A 20,816-nucleotide genomic window follows, 5' to 3' on the forward strand; every position below is an offset into this window, starting at 1 on the left:
ACCTACTGCTAGCTGGATCTATTCTCACACGCGCCACATTCCGACCAAGGGCCCTGTTCGCGAACGGCCAGGTGGCCCCCCGTACTGCCCTTGGGCCCCGTGTGAGTTTGGGTATGGATTCTAAAAACGCCCCCCCTTCCTACAATACCTTCCCTTTGATGTGGAGATTGTGTGTGTTTGTTGTTATTTAACCCTCCCGTTGTCCTCCCATTCTGCCTACTCCCCGTGTCCCCGGGCGGGTCACCCTGTCCCGTCTCGGCTAAAGGCCCAGAGGGCACAAGTGTGACAGTAGGCGTGCGAACAGCCTTTGCAGATGTATTTCTTACACCTGCAGCACGCCGTGTGTGTCTTGGCGTCCTTCTTGGGCGGGCAGAGCTGACACCTCTTCCTCTTGCTGGCCACTAGCGGGGCGGCGGCGTCCGGGCCGGCGGCGCGCTCCCGGGCCGGCGGAGGAGCGGCGTCGCGGTCGGCACCCTGCAGGACTTTGACGAGCGCGGACGCGGCTTCGGTGCGGGGGAGACGCTGCCTTCTTTGTATCAAGGGCTTGACCAGCGCCTTTCCCAGCTGCTCCAGGAACACCCTCCTCTTGTTCCGCTTCCGAGGCATCCAGTCGGGCTTGATCTCTCGCCATATGACAAAGGCGTTGTAGGAGGACACGTCGAGGATGTTGTGGAAGATGACCAGGGGCCAGCGGGCAGTCATCCGTCTGCAGCTGTAGGTGCCGACCACCTTGTCTAGGTTGTCCACGCCGCCCTTGTTGCGGTTGTAGTCTAGGATGAGGGCCGGCTTCCGGTCGCGGCGATCGCTGACGTCGGCCTCCGTGTGCAGCGTGCTCAGGAGCAGCACGTTCTTATTTCTCTTTGCCAGGTAGGACACCAGAGTGGCGGTGGGCGTGAAGGCGAACATGGAGGACGAGACCTGTCTGCCCTTTGACTGGAGCAGCGCGGGAGGGAGCTCGGGCTTGTTCTTTCGCACCGTGCCGACCACGGTGAGGTTCCTCTCGAGGAGCCGCTGGCCGAGTTCGTAGGAGGTGAAGAAGTTGTCGCAGGTGACGTTGTGACCAGCGGGCAGCCCCTGCGTGAGATCGAGGACGACGCGGGCGCCCTGGTTCTTCTCGGGGGCTCCGCCGGCCGCCTTACCGGTGTAGACTTGCATCTTCCAAGCGTAGCTGGACTTGGCGTCGCAGGCCACCCACGACTTGATGCCGTATTTGGCCGGCTTGCTGGGGATGTACTGTCGGAAAGGACAGCGCCCTTTCGGGAGAGGGAGAGGAAGGAGATTAGCGGCGGCGGCGGCGGCACCGATGCTGACGCTAACTCTCTATACTACCGCTGGCTCATCGAGCGGCGTCATGCTGCTGATGCTACTGCTGATGCTGATGCTGCTGCTGATGATGATGATGATGATGATGACGCTGACGCTACCCCTCTATACTACCGCTGGCTCATCATTGGGGGGGCGAGCGGCGTCTACGTTACACGCCGCCGATGCTGCCGCTGACGCTACCTCTCTATACTACACAGATACACAGATACACAGATACACAGATACACAGATACACAGATACACAGACGGTACCTCTGAACGGGACCAGTTGTTGGTCCACCGTCAAGTCAGACCCCGGGTCGAGAGGAAGGAGATTAGCAGCGTCGTGCTGCTGCTGCTGCCGACGCTACCGCTGCTGCCGATGCTACTGCTGCCGGTGACGCTACTGCTCCTGATGCCGCTACCCCTCTATACTACCGCTGGCTCATCATTGGTGGGGGCGCGCGGCGTTTACGTTACACGCCGACGCTACCTCTCTATAGGACACGTACGTACAGATACGCACAGATACTCACAGCAGATACGCACAGACGCACACCCCCACACACACACACACGCACGCACGCACGCGCGCGGTACCTCTGAACGGGACCAGTTGTTCGTCCACCGTCAAGTCGGACCCCGGGTTGTAGAGGGCCGGCAGCCGCTCCTGCCACAGGTCCCAGACCTCTCTTATGGCCGCCAGTCTGTCGGCGGCGAGTCTCGCGGGTCTCGTCCGGCGGTCGTCGAATCGCAGCAGCCTCGAGTACTTGTGAAAGACCTTGAGCGGCATGGTGGCTCGGAACACGGTCCTGCCGCTCTCCGCGTCCCACAGGCTGGCCGCGGCCTCGCCCCGGGACCTGTAGACGCCCGCTAGGATTAGCAGCCCTAGGTAGGCGCGCAGGTCGACCGAGTCCATGGGTCGCCAGCCGTCGCCGTATTTTCTCACCCCCTGCAGATTGGTCATGTCCACGACGATCCTTTCTATCGCCGGCGTGACAAACAGCCGGAAGGTGGACTCGATGTCGAGCGCGCGCGACGCCGCGTAGGCCGTAGGGCCGGGCGTCACCGCGGGGCCGGGGTGGCGGACGGCGCGGGGCAGGTCCGGGCCGCGATAGGCCGCGGAGGACCATTTGATTTTGCCGTTTTTTGACAGCAACGTCTCCCTTCGGCCTCGGACGTCCGCCGCCGCCGGGTCCTCTGGCTCTGGCTCTCTGTCTCGCTCTCGGGCGGCGGCCGTGTCTCGCTCTCCCTCTCGCTCTCCCTCTCGCTCTCGCTCTCCCTCTCGCTCTCCCTCTCGCTCTTCCTCCTCCTCCTCCTCCGAAGAAGAAGAAGAAGAAGAAGAGCGCGACCGCAAGGCCGAGTCGTCCGCGTCACGTTCGGGGTCGTATTCCTCGCCGTCTTCGTCTTCCGAAACGTCCTCCTCTTCGGAATCGCAAAAGTCTTCTTCGTCTTCTCGGTCGACGCTGGAGGCTATCTGTTCCAGGACCTGAGCCGCGCTGAAATCGGGACCGCGGCGAGGCGCCGGCTGCGGCCTCGCGTTCGGCGGGGTCGTATTCCTCGCCATCGTCCTCATCGTCGTCCTCGTCTTCTTTTTCTTCTTCCTCTTCTTCTTCTTCTTCTTCTTCTTCTTCTTCTTCTTCTTCTTCTTCCTGACAATATTAGTAGCCTCTCTACGGCCGGCCGACTGCAGGCTGACGCGCGCCCGAGCCGGGGGGTCGCTCTGACCCGGCCCTGACAACTGCAGAGGGGGTTACGACATACGCATTGCTGACGCGCGCCCGAGCCGGGGGGTCGCTCTGACCCGGCCCTGACAACTGCAGAGGGGGTTACGACATACGCATTGCTGACGCGCGGCCGAGCCGGGGGGGTCTCTCTGACCCGGCCCTGACAACTGCAGAGGGGTTTACGACATACGCGTTGCTGACGCGCGCCCGAGCCGGGGGTCTCTCTGACCCGGCCCTGACAACTGCAGAGGGGGGATATGACATACGCGTTGCTGACGCTTCCCCCGGGGTCTCTCTGACCCGGCCCGGACTCGGGGTGGAACGGCTCCTAACGCGTGGCCGACGCGTTGCTGACGCGCGCCCGGCCCGGGGGTCTCTCTGACCCGGCCCGGACAACTGCAGAGGGGGGGGGATATAACATACGCGTTGCTGACGCTTCCCCCGGGGTCTCTCTGACCCCGGCCTGGACAACGGGAGGGCTGACGCGTGGCCCAGCCAGGGGGAGGGGGGGGGTCTCTCTGACCCGGCCCGGACGCGGGGGAACGGCTCCTAACGCGTGGCCGAGCCGGCGGGTCGCTCCGACCCGGCCGGGACAACGGGAGGGTTATAACATTTTTTTAGGCCTGTCCAGAACGTCGCTTTTTCGGCATGATCGGAGTCATCGTTTTTAGGGACAAAATAGAAATCTGCAATTTTTTGTGAAAATGGTTTTACATTTTTTTTTTAGGCCTGTCCAGAATGTCGCTAGTTCGGCATGTCCGTGGTCACTGTTTTTTGTCACAAAAATGAAAAAAAACAGAGTTTTTTTTGTGAAAATGGTTCTAAAATGTTTTTTTTAGAACTGTCCAGAATGTCGCTAGTTCGGCATGTCCGGGGTCACTGTTTTTGTGTCAAAAAAAGAAAAAAAACACGAGTTTTTTTTGTGAAAATGGTTCTAAAATGTTTTTTTTAGGCCTGTCAAGAATGTCGCTAGTTCGGCATGTCCGAGTTTTTTTGGTGAAAATGGTTCTAAAATGTTTTTATAGGCCAGTCCAGAATGTCGATAGTTCGGCATGACCGGGGTCACTGTTTTTGTGTCAAAAAAAGAAAAAAAACATACGAGTTTTTTTGTGAAAATGGTTCTAAAATGTTTTTTTTAGGCCTGTCCAGAATGTCGCTAGTTCGGCATGTCCGCGGTCACTGTTTTTGTGTCACGAAAATGAAAAAAAAAAATCTGCAACTTTTTGTGAAAATGGTTTTAAAATGTTTTTATAGGCCTGTCCAGAATGTCGATAGTTCGGCATGTCCGGGGTCACTGTTTTTGTGTCAAAAAAAAAAAAAAAAAATCGGAGTTTTTTTTGTGAAAATGGTTCTAAAATGTTTTTTTTAGGCCTGTCCAGAATGTCGCTAGTTCGGCATGTCCGGGGTCACTGTTTTTGTGTCAAAAAAAGAAAAAAAACACGAGTTTTTTTTGTGAAAATGGTTCTAAAATGTTTTTTTTTAGGCCTGTCCAAAATGTCGCTAGTTCGGCATGACCGGGGTCACTGTTTTTGTGTCACGAAAATGAAGGAAAAAAAATCTGCAATTTTTTGTGAAAATGGTTTTAAAACATTTTTTTAGGCCTGTCCAGAACGTCGCTTTTTCGGCATGATCGGAGTCATCGTTTTTAGGGACAAAATAGAAATCTGCAATTTTTTGTGAAAATGGTTTTACATTTTTTTTTTTAGGCCTGTCCAGAATGTCGCTAGTTCGGCATGTCCGAGTTTTTTTGGTGAAAATGGTTCTAAAATGTTTTTATAGGCCTGTCCAGAATGTCGATAGTTCGGCATGACCGGGGTCACTGTTTTTGTGTCAAAAAAAGAAAAAAAAAATCGGAGTTTTTTTTGTGAAAATGGTTCTAAAATGTTTTTTTTAGGCCTGTCCAGAATGTCGCTAGTTCGGCATGTCCGTGGTCACTGTTTTTTGTCACAAAAATGAAAAAAAACATACGAGTTTTTTTGGTGAAAATGGTTCTAAAATGTTTTTTTTAGGCCAGTCCAGAATGTCGCTAGTTCGGCATGTCCGCGGTCACTGTTTTTGTGTCACGAAAATGAAAAAAAAAAATCTGCAACTTTTTGTGAAAATGGTTTTAAAATGTTTTTATAGGCCTGTCCAGAATGTCGATAGTTCGGCATGACCGGGGTCACTGTTTTTGTGTCAAAAAAAGAAAAAAAAATATCTGCAATTTTTTGTGAAAATGGTTTTAAAATGTTTTTATAGGCCTGTCCAGAATGTCGATAGTTCGGCATGACCGGGGTCACTGTTTTTGTGTCACAAAAATGAAAAAAAAATATCTGCAATTTTTTGTGAAAATGGTTTTAAAATATTTTTATAGGCCTGTCCAGAATGTCGATAGTTCGGCATGACCGGGGTCACTGTTTTTGTGTCAAAAAATGAAAAAAAAAATCTGAGCTTTTTTGTGAAAATTGTTCTAAAATGTTTTTTTAGGCCTGTCCAGAATGTCGCTAGTTCGGCATGATCGGAGTCATCGTTTTTAGGGAGAAAATAGAAATATGCAATTTTTTGTGAAAATGGTTTTAAAATGTTTTTTTTAGGCCTGTCTAGAATGTCGCTTTTTCGGCATGATCGGAGTCATTGTTTTTGCTAACAAAAATAGAAATCTGCAATTTTTTGTGCAAATGGTTTAAAAATGTTTTTTTAGGCCTGTCCAGATTGTCGCTAGTTCGGCATGACCGGGGTCACTGTTTTTGTGTTCCGAAAATGAAAAAAAAAAATCTGCAATATTTTGTGAAAATGGTTATAAAATGTTTTTTTTAGGCCTGTCCAAAATGTCGCTAGTTCGGCATGATCGGAGTCATCGTTTTTGGTGACAAAAATAGAAATCTGCAATTTTTTGTGAAAATGGTTTAAAAATGTTTTTTTAGGCCTGTCCAGAATGTCGCTAGTTCGGCATGTCCGGGGTCACTGTTTTTGTGTCAAAAAATGAAAAAAAAATCTGAGCTTTTTTTGTGAAATTGGTTCTAAAATGTTTTTTTTAGGCCTGTCCAAAATGTCGCTAGTTCGGCATGATCGGAGTCATCGTTTTTAGGGACAAAATAGAAATTTGAAATTTTTTGTGAAAATGGTTTTAAAATGTTTTTATAGGCCTGTCCAGAATGTCGATAGTTCGGCATGACCGGGGTCACTGTTTTTAGGGACAAAATAGAAATTTGCAATTTTTTGTGAAAATGGTTTTACATTTTTTTTTTAGGCCTGTCCAGAATGTCGCTAGTTCGGCATGTCCGTGGTCACTGTTTTTTGTCACGAAAATAAAAAATAAAAAATCTGCAATTTTTTTTGAAAATGGTTTTAAAATGTTTTTTTAGGCCTGTCCAGAATGTCGATACTTCGGCATGACCGGGGTCACTGTTTTTAGGGAAAAAATATAAATTAGCAATTTTTTGTGAAAATGGTTTTACATTTTTTTTTTAGGCCTGTCCAGAATGTCGCTAGTTCGGCATGTCCGTGGTCACTGTTTTTTGTCACAAAAATGAAAAAAAACATACGAGTTTTTTTGGTGAAAATGGTTCTAAAATGTTTTTTTTTAGGCCAGTCCAGAATGTCGATAGTTCGGCATGACCGGGGTCACTGTTTTTGTGTCAAAAAAAGAAAAAAAAAATCTGAGTTTTTTTTGTGAAAATGGTTCTAAAATGTTTTTTTTAGGCCTGTCCAGAATGTCGCTAGTTCGGCATGTCCGAGTTTTTTTGGTGAAAATGGTTCTAAAATGTTTTTATAGGCCTGTCCAGAATGTCGATAGTTCGGCATGTCCGCGGTCACTGTTTTTGTGTCACGAAAATGAAAAAAAAAAATCTGCAACTTTTTGTGAAAATGGTTTTAAAATGTTTTTATAGGCCTGTCCAGAATGTCGATAGTTCGGCATGACCGGGGTCACTGTTTTTGTGTCAAAAAAAGAAAAAAAACATACAAGTTTTTTTTGTGAAAATGGTTCTAAAATGTTTTTTTTAGGCCTGTCCAGAATGTCGCTAGTTCGGCATGTCCGCGGTCACTGTTTTTGTGTCACGAAAATGAAAAAAAAAAATCGGAGTTTTTTTGGTGAAAATGGTTTTAAAATGTTTTTATAGGCCTGTCCAGAATGTCGATAGTTCGGCATGACCGGGGTCACTGTTTTTGTGTCAAAAAAAGAAAAAAAAATCTGAGGTTTTTTTGTGAAAATGGTTCTAAAATGTTTTTTTTAGGCCTGTCCAGAATGTCGCTAGTTCGGCATGTCCGCGGTCACTGTTTTTGTGTCATGAAGATGAAAAAAAAAATCGGAGTTTTTTTGGTGAAAATGGTTCTAAAATGTTTTATTTAGGCCAGTCCAGAATGTCGATAGTTCGGCATGACCGGGGTCACTGTTTTTGTGTCAAAAAAAGAAAAAAAAAAATCGGAGTTTTTTTTGTGAAAATGGTTCTAAAATGTTTTTTTTTAGGCCTGTCCAGAATGTCGCTAGTTCGGCATGTCCGCGGTCACTGTTTTTGTGTCACGAAAATGAAAAAAAAAAATCTGCAACTTTTTGTGAAAATGGTTTTAAAATGTTTTTATAGGCCTGTCCAGAATGTCGATAGTTCGGCATGACCGGGGTCACTGTTTTTGTGTCAAAAAAAGAAAAAAAACATACAAGTTTTTTTGGTGAAAATGGTTTTAAAATGTTTTTATAGGCCTGTCCAGAATGTCGATAGTTTGGCATGACCGGGGTCACTGTTTTTGTGTCAAAAAAAGAAAAAAAAAATCTGAGTTTTTTTTGTGAAAATGGTTCTAAAATGTTTTTTTTAGGCCTGTCAAGAATGTCGCTAGTTCGGCATGTCCGAGTTTTTTTGGTGAAAATGGTTCTAAAATGTTTTTTTTAGGCCTGTCCAGAATGTCGCTAGTTCGGCATGTCCGCGGTCACTGTTTTTGTGTCACGAAAATGAAAAAAAAAAATCTGCAACTTTTCGTGAAAATGGTTTTAAAATGTTTTTATAGGCCTGTCCAGAATGTCGATAGTTCGGCATGACCGGGGTCACTGTTTTTGTGTCAAAAAAAAAAAAAAAAAAATCGGAGTTTTTTTTGTGAAAATGGTTCTAAAATGTTTTTTTTAGGACTGTCCAGAATGTCGCTAGTTCGGCATGTCCGGGGTCACTGTTTTTGTGTCAAAAAAAGAAAAAAAACACGAGTTTTTTCGTGAAAATGGTTCTAAAATGTTTTTTTTTAGGCCTGTCCAAAATGTCGCTAGTTCGGCATGTCCGGGGTCACTGTTTTTGTGTCACGAAAATGAAGGAAAAAAAATCTGCAATTTTTTGTGAAAATGGTTTTAAAACATTTTTTTAGGCCTGTCCAGAACGTCGCTTTTTCGGCATGATCGGAGTCATCGTTTTTAGGGACAAAATAGAAATCTGCAATTTTTTTTTTTTTTCGCTAGTTCGGCATGTCCGATTTTTTTTGGTGAAAATGGTTCTAAAATGTTTTTATAGGCCTGTCCAGAATGTCGATAGTTCGGCATGACCGGGGTCACTGTTTTTGTGTCAAAAAAAGAAAAAAAAAAATCGGAGTTTTTTTTGTGAAAATGGTTCTAAAATGTTTTTTTTAGGCCTGTCCAGAATGTCGCTAGTTCGGCATGTCCGTGGTCAATGTTTTTTGTCACAAAAATGAAAAAAAACATACGAGTTTTTTTGGTGAAAATGGTTCTAAAATGTTTTTTTTAGGCCAGTCCAGAATGTCGCTAGTTCGGCATGTCCGCGGTCACTGTTTTTGTGTCACGAAAATGAAAAAAAAAAATCTGCAACTTTTCGTGAAAATGGTTTTCAAATGTTTTTATAGGCCTGTCCAGAATGTCGATAGTTCGGCATGACCGGGGTCACTGTTTTTGTGTCAAAAAAAGAAAAAAAACATACAAGTTTTTTTTGTGAAAATGGTTTTAAAATGTTTTTTTTAGGCCTGTCCAGAATGTCGCTAGTTCGGCATGTCCGGGGTCACTGTTTTTGTGTCACGAAAATGTAAAAAAAAAATGCAATTTTTTGTGAAAATGGTTTTAAAACATTTTTTTAGGCCTGTCCACAACGTCGCTTTTTCGGCATGATCGGAGTCATCGTTTTTGGTGACAAAAATAGAAATCTGCAATTTTTTGTGAAAATGGTTTTAAATTTTTTTTTTTTAGGCCTGTCCAGAATGTCGCTAGTTCGGCATGTCCGGGGTCACTGTTTTTGTGTCACAAAAATGAAAAAAAAATATCTGCAATTTTTTGTGAAAATGGTTTTAAAATGTTTTTTTAGGCCTGTCCAGAATGTCGATTGACCCCGGTCATGCCGAACTAGCGACATTCTGGACAGGCCTAAAAAAAACATTTTAGAACCAATTTCACAAAAAAAGCTCAGATTTTTTTTTCATTTTTTGACACAAAAACAGTGACCCCGGTCATGCCGAACTCTGTTTTTGTGTCAAAAAATGAAAAAAAAATCTGAGCTTTTTTTGTGAAATTGGTTCTAAAATGTTTTTTTTTAGGCCTGTCCAAAATGTCGCTAGTTCGGCATGTCCGGGGTCACTGTTTTTGTGTCACGAAAATGAAGGGAAAAAAAATCTGCAATTTTTTGTGAAAATGGTTTTAAAAATTTTTTTAGGCCTGTCCAGAACGTCGCTAGTTCGGCATGATCGGAGTCATCGATTTTGGTGACAAAATAGAAATCTGCAATTTTTTGTGAAAATGGTTTTACATTTTTTTTTTTAGGCCTGTCCAGAATGTCGCTAGTTCGGCATGTCCGTGGTCACTGTTTTTTGTCACAAAAATGAAAAAAAACATACGAGTTTTTTTGGTGAAAATGGTTCTAAAATGTTTTTATAGGCCTGTCCAGAATGTCGATAGTTCGGCATGACCGGGGTCACTGTTTTTGTGTCAAAAAAAGAAAAAAAAAAATCTGAGTTTTTTTTTGTGAAAATGGTTCTAAAATGTTTTTTTTAGGCCTGTCCAGAATGTCGCTAGTTCGGCATGTCCGAGTTTTTTTGGTGAAAATGGTTCTAAAATGTTTTTATAGGCCTGTCCAGAATGTCGATAGTTCGGCATGACCGGGGTCACTGTTTTTGTGTCAAAAAAAGAAAAAAAAATCGGAGTTTTTTTGGTGAAAATGGTTCTAAAATGTTTTTTTAGGCCAGTCCAGAATGTCGCTAGTTCGGCATGTCCGCGGTCACTGTTTTTGTGTCACGAAAATGAAAAAAAAAAATCTGCAACTTTTCGTGAAAATGGTTTTAAAATGTTTTTATAGGCCTGTCCAGAATGTTGATAGTTCGGCATGTCCGGGGTCACTGTTTTTGTGTCAAAAAAAGAAAAAAAACACGAGTTTTTTTTGTGAAAATGGTTCTAAAATGGGTTTTTTTAGGCCTGTCCAAAATGTCGCTAGTTCGGCATGTCCGGGGTCACTGTTTTTGTGTCACGAAAATGAAAAAAAAAAATCTGCAACTTTTCGTGAAAATGGTTTTCAAATGTTTTTATAGGCCTGTCCAGAATGTCGATAGTTCGGCATGACCGGGGTCACTGTTTTTGTGTCAAAAAAAGAAAAAAAACATACAAGTTTTTTTTGTGAAAATGGTTCTAAAATGTTTTTTTTAGGCCTGTCCAGAATGTCGCTAGTTCGGCATGTCCGGGGTCACTGTTTTTGTGTCACGAAAATGTAAAAAAAAAATGCAATTTTTTGTGAAAATGGTTTTAAAACATTTTTTTAGGCCTGTCCACAACGTCGCTTTTTCGGCATGATCGGAGTCATCGTTTTTGGTGACAAAAATAGAAATCTGCAATTTTTTGTGAAAATGGTTTTAAATTTTTTTTTTTTAGGCCTGTCCAGAATGTCGCTAGTTCGGCATGTCCGGGGTCACTGTTTTTGTGTCACAAAAATGAAAAAAAAATATCTGCAATTTTTTGTGAAAATGGTTTTAAAATGTTTTTTTAGGCCTGTCCAGAATGTCGATTGACCCCGGTCATGCCGAACTAGCGACATTCTGGACAGGCCTAAAAAAAACATTTTAGAACCAATTTCACAAAAAAAGCTCAGATTTTTTTTTCATTTTTTGACACAAAAACAGTGACCCCGGTCATGCCGAACTCTGTTTTTGTGTCAAAAAATGAAAAAAAAATCTGAGCTTTTTTTGTGAAATTGGTTCTAAAATGTTTTTTTTTAGGCCTGTCCAAAATGTCGCTAGTTCGGCATGACCGGGGTCACTGTTTTTGTGTCACGAAAATGAAGGGAAAAAAAATCTGCAATTTTTTGTGAAAATGGTTTTAAAAAAATTTTTAGGCCTGTCCAGAACGTCGCTTTTTCGGCATGATCGGAGTCATCGTTTTTAGGGACAAAATAGAAATCTGCAATTATTTGTGAAAATGGTTTTACATTTTTTTTTTAGGCCTGTCCAGAATGTCGCTAGTTCGGCATGATCGGAGTCATCGATTTTGGTGACAAAATAGAAATCTGCAATTTTTTGTGAAAATGGTTTTACATTTTTTTTTTAGGCCTGTCCAGAATGTCGCTAGTTCGGCATGTCCGTGGTCACTGTTTTTTGTCACAAAAATGAAAAAAAACATACGAGTTTTTTTGGTGAAAATGGTTCTAAAATGTTTTTATAGGCCTGTCCAGAATGTCGATAGTTCGGCATGACCGGGGTCACTGTTTTTGTGTCAAAAAAAGAAAAAAAAAATCTGAGTTTTTTTTTGTGAAAATGGTTCTAAAATGTTTTTTTTAGGCCTGTCCAGAATGTCGCTAGTTCGGCATGTCCGAGTTTTTTTGGTGAAAATGGTTCTAAAATGTTTTTATAGGCCTGTCCAGAATGTCGATAGTTCGGCATGACCGGGGTCACTGTTTTTGTGTCAAAAAAAGAAAAAAAACACGAGTTTTTTTGGTGAAAATGGTTCTAAAATGTTTTTTTAGGCCAGTCCAGAATGTCGCTAGTTCGGCATGTCCGCGGTCACTGTTTTTGTGTCACGAAAATGAAAAAAAAAAATCTGCAACTTTTCGTGAAAATGGTTTTAAAATGTTTTTATAGGCCTGTCCAGAATGTTGATAGTTCGGCATGTCCGGGGTCACTGTTTTTGTGTCAAAAAAAGAAAAAAAACACGAGTTTTTTTTGTGATAATGGTTCTAAAATGTTTTTTTTTAGGCCTGTCCAAAATGTCGCTAGTTCGGCATGTCCGGGGTCACTGTTTTTGTGTCACGAAAATGAAGGAAAAAAAAATCTGCAATTTTTTGTGAAAATGGTTTTAAAACATTTTTTTAGGCCTGTCCAGAACGTCGCTTTTTCGGCATGATCGGAGTCATCGTTTTTAGGGACAAAATAGAAATCTGCAATTTTTTGTGAAAATGGTTTTACATTTTTTTTTTAGGCCTGTCCAGAATGTCGCTAGTTCGGCATGTCCGTGGTCACTGTTTTTTGTCACAAAAATGAAAAAAAACAGAGTTTTTTTTGTGAAAATGGTTCTAAAATGTTTTTTTTAGAACTGTCCAGAATGTCGCTAGTTCGGCATGTCCGGGGTCACTGTTTTTGTGTCAAAAAAAGAAAAAAAACACGAGTTTTTTTTGTGAAAATGGTTCTAAAATGTTTTTTTTAGGCCTGTCAAGAATGTCGCTAGTTCGGCATGTCCGAGTTTTTTTGGTGAAAATGGTTCTAAAATGTTTTTATAGGCCAGTCCAGAATGTCGATAGTTCGGCATGACCGGGGTCACTGTTTTTGTGTCAAAAAAAGAAAAAAAACATACGAGTTTTTTTTGTGAAAATGGTTCTAAAATGTTTTTTTTAGTCCTGTCCAGAATGTCGCTAGTTCGGCATGTCCGCGGTCACTGTTTTTGTGTCACGAAAATGAAAAAAAAAAATCTGCAACTTTTCGTGAAAATGGTTTTAAAATGTTTTTATAGGCCTGTCCAGAATGTCGATAGTTCGGCATGTCCGGGGTCACTGTTTTTGTGTCAAAAAAAAAAAAAAAAAATCGGAGTTTTTTTTGTGAAAATGGTTCTAAAATGTTTTTTTTAGGCCTGTCCAGAATGTCGCTAGTTCGGCATGTCCGGGGTCACTGTTTTTGTGTCAAAAAAAGAAAAAAAACACGAGTTTTTTTTGTGAAAATGGTTCTAAAATGTTTTTTTTTAGGCCTGTCCAAAATGTCGCTAGTTCGGCATGTCCGGGGTCACTGTTTTTGTGTCACGAAAATGAAGAAAAAAAAATCTGCAATTTTTTGTGAAAATGGTTTTAAAACATTTTTTTAGGCCTGTCCAGAACGTCGCTTTTTCGGCATGATCGGAGTCATCGTTTTTAGGGACAAAATAGAAATCTGCAATTTTTTGTGAAAATGGTTTTACATTTTTTTTTTTAGGCCTGTCCAGAATGTCGCTAGTTCGGCATGTCCGAGTTTTTTTGGTGAAAATGGTTCTAAAATGTTTTTATAGGCCTGTCCAGAATGTCGATAGTTCGGCATGACCGGGGTCACTGTTTTTGTGTCAAAAAAAGAAAAAAAAAATCGGAGTTTTTTTTGTGAAAATGGTTCTAAAATGTTTTTTTTAGGCCTGTCCAGAATGTCGCTAGTTCGGCATGTCCGCGGTCACTGTTTTTTGTCACAAAAATGAAAAAAAACATACGAGTTTTTTTGGTGAAAATGGTTCTAAAATGTTTTTTTTAGGCCTGTCCAGAATGTCGCTAGTTCGGCATGTCCGCGGTCACTGTTTTTGTGTCACGAAAATGAAAAAAAAAAATCTGCAACTTTTTGTGAAAATGGTTTTAAAATGTTTTTATAGGCCTGTCCAGAATGTCGATAGTTCGGCATGACCGGGGTCACTGTTTTTGTGTCAAAAAAAGAAAAAAAAATATCTGCAATTTTTTGTGAAAATGGTTTTAAAATGTTTTTATAGGCCTGTCCAGAATGTCGATAGTTCGGCATGACCGGGGTCACTGTTTTTGTGTCACAAAAATGAAAAAAAAATATCTGCAATTTTTTGTGAAAATGGTTTTAAAATGTTTTTATAGGCCTGTCCAGAATGTCGATAGTTCGGCATGACCGGGGTCACTGTTTTTGTGTCAAAAATGAAAAAAAAAATCTGAGCTTTTTTGTGAAAATTGTTCTAAAATGTTTTTTTAGGCCTGTCCAGAATGTCGCTAGTTCGGCATGATCGGAGTCATCGTTTTTAGGGAGAAAATAGAAATATGCAATTTTTTGTGAAAATGGTTTTAAAATGTTTTTTTTAGGCCTGTCTAGAATGTCGCTTTTTCGGCATGATCGGAGTCATCGTTTTTGCTAACAAAAATAGAAATCTGCAATTTTTTGTGCAAATGGTTTAAAAATGTTTTTTTAGGCCTGTCCAGATTGTCGCTAGTTCGGCATGACCGGGGTCACTGTTTTTGTGTTCCGAAAATGAAAAAAAAAAATCTGCAATATTTTGTGAAAATGGTTATAAAATGTTTTTTTTAGGCCTGTCCAAAATGTCGCTAGTTCGGCATGATCGGAGTCATCGTTTTTGGTGACAAAAATAGAAATCTGCAATTTTTTGTGAAAATGGTTTAAAAATGTTTTTTTAGGCCTGTCCAGAATGTCGCTAGTTCGGCATGTCCGGGGTCACTGTTTTTGTGTCAAAAAATGAAAAAAAAATCTGAGCTTTTTTTGTGAAATTGGTTCTAAAATGTTTTTTTTAGGCCTGTCCAAAATGTCGCTAGTTCGGCATGATCGGAGTCATCGTTTTTAGGGACAAAATAGAAATTTGAAATTTTTTGTGAAAATGGTTTTAAAATGTTTTTATAGGCCTGTCCAGAATGTCGATAGTTCGGCATGACCGGGGTCACTGTTTTTAGGGACAAAATAGAAATTTGCAATTTTTTGTGAAAATGGTTTTACATTTTTTTTTTAGGCCTGTCCAGAATGTCGCTAGTTCGGCATGTCCGTGGTCACTGTTTTTTGTCACGAAAATAAAAAATAAAAAATCTGCAATTTTTTTTGAAAATGGTTTTAAAATGTTTTTTTAGGCCTGTCCAGAATGTCGATACTTCGGCATGACCGGGGTCACTGTTTTTAGGGAAAAAATATAAATTAGCAATTTTTTGTGAAAATGGTTTTACATTTTTTTTTTAGGCTTGTCCAGAATGTCGCTAGTTCGGCATGTCCGTGGTCACTGTTTTTTGTCACAAAAATGAAAAAAAAAATACGAGTTTTTTTGGTGAAAATGGTTCTAAAATGTTTTTTTTTAGGCCAGTCCAGAATGTCGATAGTTCGGCATGACCGGGGTCACTGTTTTTGTGTCAAAAAAAGAAAAAAAAAATCTGAGTTTTTTTTGTGAAAATGGTTCTAAAATGTTTTTTTTAGGCCTGTCCAGAATGTCGCTAGTTCGGCATGTCCGAGTTTTTTTGGTGAAAATGGTTCTAAAATGTTTTTATAGGCCTGTCCAGAATGTCGATAGTTCGGCATGTCCGCGGTCACTGTTTTTGTGTCACGAAAATGAAAAAAAAAAATCTGCAACTTTTTGTGAAAATGGTTTTAAAATGTTTTTATAGGCCTGTCCAGAATGTCGATAGTTCGGCATGACCGGGGTCACTGTTTTTGTGTCAAAAAAAGAAAAAAAACATACAAGTTTTTTTTGTGAAAATGGTTCTAAAATGTTTTTTTTAGGCCTGTCCAGAATGTCGCTAGTTCGGCATGTCCGCGGTCACTGTTTTTGTGTCACGAAAATGAAAAAAAAAAATCGGAGTTTTTTTGGTGAAAATGGTTTTAAAATGTTTTTATAGGCCTGTCCAGAATGTCGATAGTTCGGCATGACCGGGGTCACTGTTTTTGTGTCAAAAAAAGAAAAAAAAATCAGAGTTTTTTTTGTGAAAATGGTTCTAAAATGTTTTTTTTAGGACTGTCCAGAATGTCGCTAGTTCGGCATGTCCGGGGTCACTGTTTTTGTGTCACGAAAATGAAGGAAAAAAAAATCTGCAATTTTTTGTGAAAATGGTTTTCAAATGTTTTTATAGGCCTGTCAAGAATGTCGATAGTTCGGCATGACCGGGGTCACTGTTTTTGTGTCAAAAAAAGAAAAAAAACATACAAGTTTTTTTTGTGAAAATGGTTCTAAAATGTTTTTTTTAGGCCTGTCCAGAATGTCGCTAGTTCGGCATGTCCGCGGTCACTGTTTTTGTGTCACGAAAATGAAAAAAATAAATCTGCAACTTTTCGTGAAAATGGTTTTCAAATGTTTTTATAGGCCTGTCCAGAATGTCGATAGTTCGGCATGACCGGGGTCACTGTTTTTGTGTCAAAAAAAGAAAAAAAACATACAAGTTTTTTTTGTGAAAATGGTTCTAAAATGTTTTTTTTAGGCCTGTCCAGAATGTCGCTAGTTCGGCATGTCCGCGGTCACTGTTTTTGTGTCAAAAAAAGAAAAAAAACATACGAGTTTTTTTGGTGAAAATGGTTCTAAAATGTTTTTTTTAGGCCTGTCCAGAATGTCGCTAGTTCGGCATGTCCGCGGTCACTGTTTTTGTGTCACGAAAATGAAAAAAAAAATCGGAGTTTTTTTGGTGAAAATGGTTCTAAAATGTTTTTTTTAGGCCTGTCCAGAATGTCGATAGTTCGGCATGACCGGGGTCACTGTTTTTGTGTCAAAAAAAGAAAAAAAAAAATCGGAGTTTTTTTTGTGAAAATGGTTCTAAAATGTTTTTTTTTAGGCCTGTCCAGAATGTCGCTAGTTCGGCATGTCCGCGGTCACTGTTTTTGTGTCACGAAAATGAAAAAAAAAAATCTGCAACTTTTTGTGAAAATGGTTTTAAAATGTTTTTATAGGCCTGTCCAGAATGTCGATAGTTCGGCATGACCGGGGTCACTGTTTTTGTGTCAAAAAAAGAAAAAAAACATACAAGTTTTTTTGGTGAAAATGGTTTTAAAATGTTTTTATAGGCCTGTCCAGAATGTCGATAGTTCGGCATGACCGGGGTCACTGTTTTTGTGTCAAAAAAAAAAAAAAAAAATCGGAGTTTTTTTTGTGAAAATGGTTCTAAAATGTTTTTTTTAGGACTGTCCAGAATGTCGCTAGTTCGGCATGTCCGGGGTCACTGTTTTTGTGTCAAAAAAAGAAAAAAAACACGAGTTTTTTCGTGAAAATGGTTCTAAAATGTTTTTTTTTAGGCCTGTCCAAAATGTCGCTAGTTCGGCATGTCCGGGGTCACTGTTTTTGTGTCACGAAAATGAAGAAAAAAAAATCTGCAATTTTTTGTGAAAATGGTTTTAAAACATTTTTTTAGGCCTGTCCAGAACGTCGCTTTTTCGGCATGATCGGAGTCATCGTTTTTAGGGACAAAATAGAAATCTGCAATTTTTTTTTTTTTTCGCTAGTTCGGCATGTCCGATTTTTTTTGGTGAAAATGGTTCTAAAATGTTTTTATAGGCCTGTCCAGAATGTCGATAGTTCGGCATGACCGGGGTCACTGTTTTTGTGTCAAAAAAAGAAAAAAAAAAATCGGAGTTTTTTTTGTGAAAATGGTTCTAAAATGTTTTTTTTAGGCCTGTCCAGAATGTCGCTAGTTCGGCATGTCCGTGGTCACTGTTTTTTGTCACAAAAATGAAAAAAAACATACGAGTTTTTTTGGTGAAAATGGTTCTAAAATGTTTTTTTTAGGCCAGTCCAGAATGTCGCTAGTTCGGCATGTCCGCGGTCACTGTTTTTGTGTCACGAAAATGAAAAAAAAAAATCTGCAACTTTTCGTGAAAATGGTTTTCAAATGTTTTTATAGGCCTGTCCAGAATGTCGATAGTTCGGCATGACCGGGGTCACTGTTTTTGTGTCAAAAAAAGAAAAAAAACATACAAGTTTTTTTTGTGAAAATCGTTTTAAAATGTTTTTTTTAGGCCTGTCCAGAATGTCGCTAGTTCGGCATGTCCGGGGTCACTGTTTTTGTGTCACGAAAATGTAAAAAAAAAATGCAATTTTTTGTGAAAATGGTTTTAAAACATTTTTTTAGGCCTGTCCACAACGTCGCTTTTTCGGCATGATCGGAGTCATCGTTTTTGGTGACAAAAATAGAAATCTGCAATTTTTTGTGAAAATGGTTTTAAATTTTTTTTTTTTAGGCCTGTCCAGAATGTCGCTAGTTCGGCATGTCCGGGGTCACTGTTTTTGTGTCACAAAAATGAAAAAAAAATATCTGCAATTTTTTGTGAAAATGGTTTTAAAATGTTTTTTTAGGCCTGTCCAGAATGTCGAGTGACCCCGGTCATGCCGAACTAGCGACATTCTGGACAGGCCTAAAAAAAACATTTTAGAACCAATTTCACAAAAAAAGCTCAGATTTTTTTTTCATTTTTTGACACAAAAACAGTGACCCCGGTCATGCCGAACTCTGTTTTTGTGTCAAAAAATGAAAAAAAAATCTGAGCTTTTTTTGTGAAATTGGTTCTAAAATGTTTTTTTTTAGGCCTGTCCAAAATGTCGCTAGTTCGGCATGTCCGGGGTCACTGTTTTTGTGTCACGAAAATGAAGGGAAAAAAAATCTGCAATTTTTTGTGAAAATGGTTTTAAAAAAATTTTTAGGCCTGTCCAGAACGTCGCTTTTTCGGCATGATCGGAGTCATCGTTTTTAGGGACAAAATAGAAATCTGCAATTATTTGTGAAAATGGTTTTACATTTTTTTTTTTAGGCCTGTCCAGAATGTCGCTAGTTCGGCATGATCGGAGTCATCGATTTTGGTGACAAAATAGAAATCTGCAATTTTTTGTGAAAATGGTTTTACATTTTTTTTTTTAGGCCTGTCCAGAATGTCGCTAGTTCGGCATGTCCGTGGTCACTGTTTTTCTGTCACAAAAATGAAAAAAAAAATCTGAGTTTTTTTGGTGAAAATGGTTCTAAAATGTTTTTATAGGCCTGTCCAGAATGTCGATAGTTCGGCATGACCGGGGTCACTGTTTTTGTGTCAAAAAAAGAAAAAAAAAATCTGAGTTTTTTTTTGTGAAAATGGTTCTAAAATGTTTTTTTTAGGCCTGTCCAGAATGTCGCTAGTTCGGCATGTCCGAGTTTTTTTGGTGAAAATGGTTCTAAAATGTTTTTATAGGCCTGTCCAGAATGTCGATAGTTCGGCATGACCGGGGTCACTGTTTTTGTGTCAAAAAAAGAAAAAAAAAATCTGAGTTTTTTTTTGTGAAAATGGTTCTAAAATGTTTTTTTTAGGCCTGTCCAGAATGTCGCTAGTTCGGCATGTCCGAGTTTTTTTGGTGAAAATGGTTCTAAAATGTTTTTTTAGGCCAGTCCAGAATGTCGCTAGTTCGGCATGTCCGCGGTCACTGTTTTTGTGTCACGAAAATGAAAAAAAAAAATCTGCAACTTTTCGTGAAAATGGTTTTAAAATGTTTTTATAGGCCTGTCCAGAATGTTGATAGTTCGGCATGTCCGGGGTCACTGTTTTTGTGTCAAAAAAAGAAAAAAAACACGAGTTTTTTTTGTGAAAATGGTTCTAAAATGGTTTTTTTTAGGCCTGTCCAAAATGTCGCTAGTTCGGCATGACCGGGGTCACTGTTTTTGTGTCACGAAAATGAAGGAAAAAAAAATCTGCAATTTTTTGTGAAAATGGTTTTAAAACATTTTTTTAGGCCTGTCCAGAACGTCGCTTTTTCGGCATGATCGGAGTCATCGTTTTTAGGGACAAAATAGAAATCTGCAATTTTTTGTGAAAATGGTTTTACATTTTTTTTTTAGGCCTGTCCAGAATGTCGCTAGTTCGGCATGTCCGTGGTCACTGTTTTTGTGTCAAAAAAAGAAAAAAAAAATCGGAGTTTTTTTTGTGAAAATGGTTCTAAAATGTTTTTTTTTAGGCCTGTCCAGAATGTCGCTAGTTCGGCATGTCCGCGGTCACTGTTTTTGTGTCACGAAAATGAAAAAAAAAAATCTGCAACTTTTTGTGAAAATGGTTTTAAAATGTTTTTATAGGCCTGTCCAGAATGTCGATAGTTCGGCATGACCGGGGTCACTGTTTTTGTGTCAAAAAAAGAAAAAAAAAATACAAGTTTTTTTTGTGAAAATGGTTCTAAAATGTTTTTTTTAGGCCTGTCCAGAATGTCGCTAGTTCGGCATGTCCGGGGTCACTGTTTTTGTGTCAAAAAAAGAAAAAAAACATACGAGTTTTTTTTGTGAAAATGGTTCTAAAATGTTTTTTTTTAGGCCTGTCCAGAATGTCGCTAGTTCGGCATGTCCGCGGTCACTGTTTTTGTGTCACGAAAATGAAAAAAAAAAATCTGCAACTTTTCGTGAAAATGGTTTTCAAATGTTTTTATAGGCCTGTCCAGAATGTCGATAGTTCGGCATGACCGGGGTCACTGTTTTTGTGTCAAAAAAAGAAAAGAAAAAATCGGAGTTTTTTTTGTGAAAATGGTTCTAAAATGTTTTTTTTAGGCCTGTCCAGAATGTCGCTAGTTCGGCATGTCCGTGGTCACTGTTTTTTGTCACAAAAATGAAAAAAAACATACGAGTTTTTTTGGTGAAAATGGTTCTAAAATGTTTTTTTTAGGCCAGTCCAGAATGTCGCTAGTTCGGCATGTCCGCGGTCACTGTTTTTGTGTCACGAAAATGAAAAAAAAAAATCTGCAACTTTTCGTGAAAATGGTTTTCAAATGTTTTTATAGGCCTGTCCAGAATGTCGATAGTTCGGCATGACCGGGGTCACTGTTTTTGTGTCAAAAAAAGAAAAAAAACATACAAGTTTTTTTTGTGAAAATGGTTCTAAAATGTTTTTTTTAGGCCTGTCCAGAATGTCGCTAGTTCGGCATGTCCGGGGTCACTGTTTTTGTGTCACGAAAATGTTAAAAAAAAATGC

General features: G+C 40.3%; 1 protein-coding gene across 1 annotated transcript; it reads right to left on the reverse strand.

The window, feature by feature from the left end:
* Positions 1-198: 198 nt before the first annotated feature.
* On the reverse strand, positions 199-2,872 carry LOC115191187 (piggyBac transposable element-derived protein 4-like). The gene is made up of 3 exons (XM_029749121.1): positions 2,683-2,872; positions 1,906-2,562; positions 199-1,253 (listed from the first exon to the last, which is right to left on the reverse strand). The coding sequence occupies exons 1-3, from the start codon at positions 2,870-2,872 to the stop codon at positions 241-243; spliced, it is 1,860 nt and encodes a 619-aa protein (XP_029604981.1). The 3' UTR covers positions 199-240.
* Between the last annotated feature and the right edge of the window lie 17,944 nt (positions 2,873-20,816).

Source organism: Salmo trutta, unplaced genomic scaffold, assembly GCF_901001165.1.
Source record: "Salmo trutta unplaced genomic scaffold, fSalTru1.1, whole genome shotgun sequence".
NCBI classification, from domain to species: Eukaryota; Metazoa; Chordata; class Actinopteri; order Salmoniformes; family Salmonidae; genus Salmo; species Salmo trutta.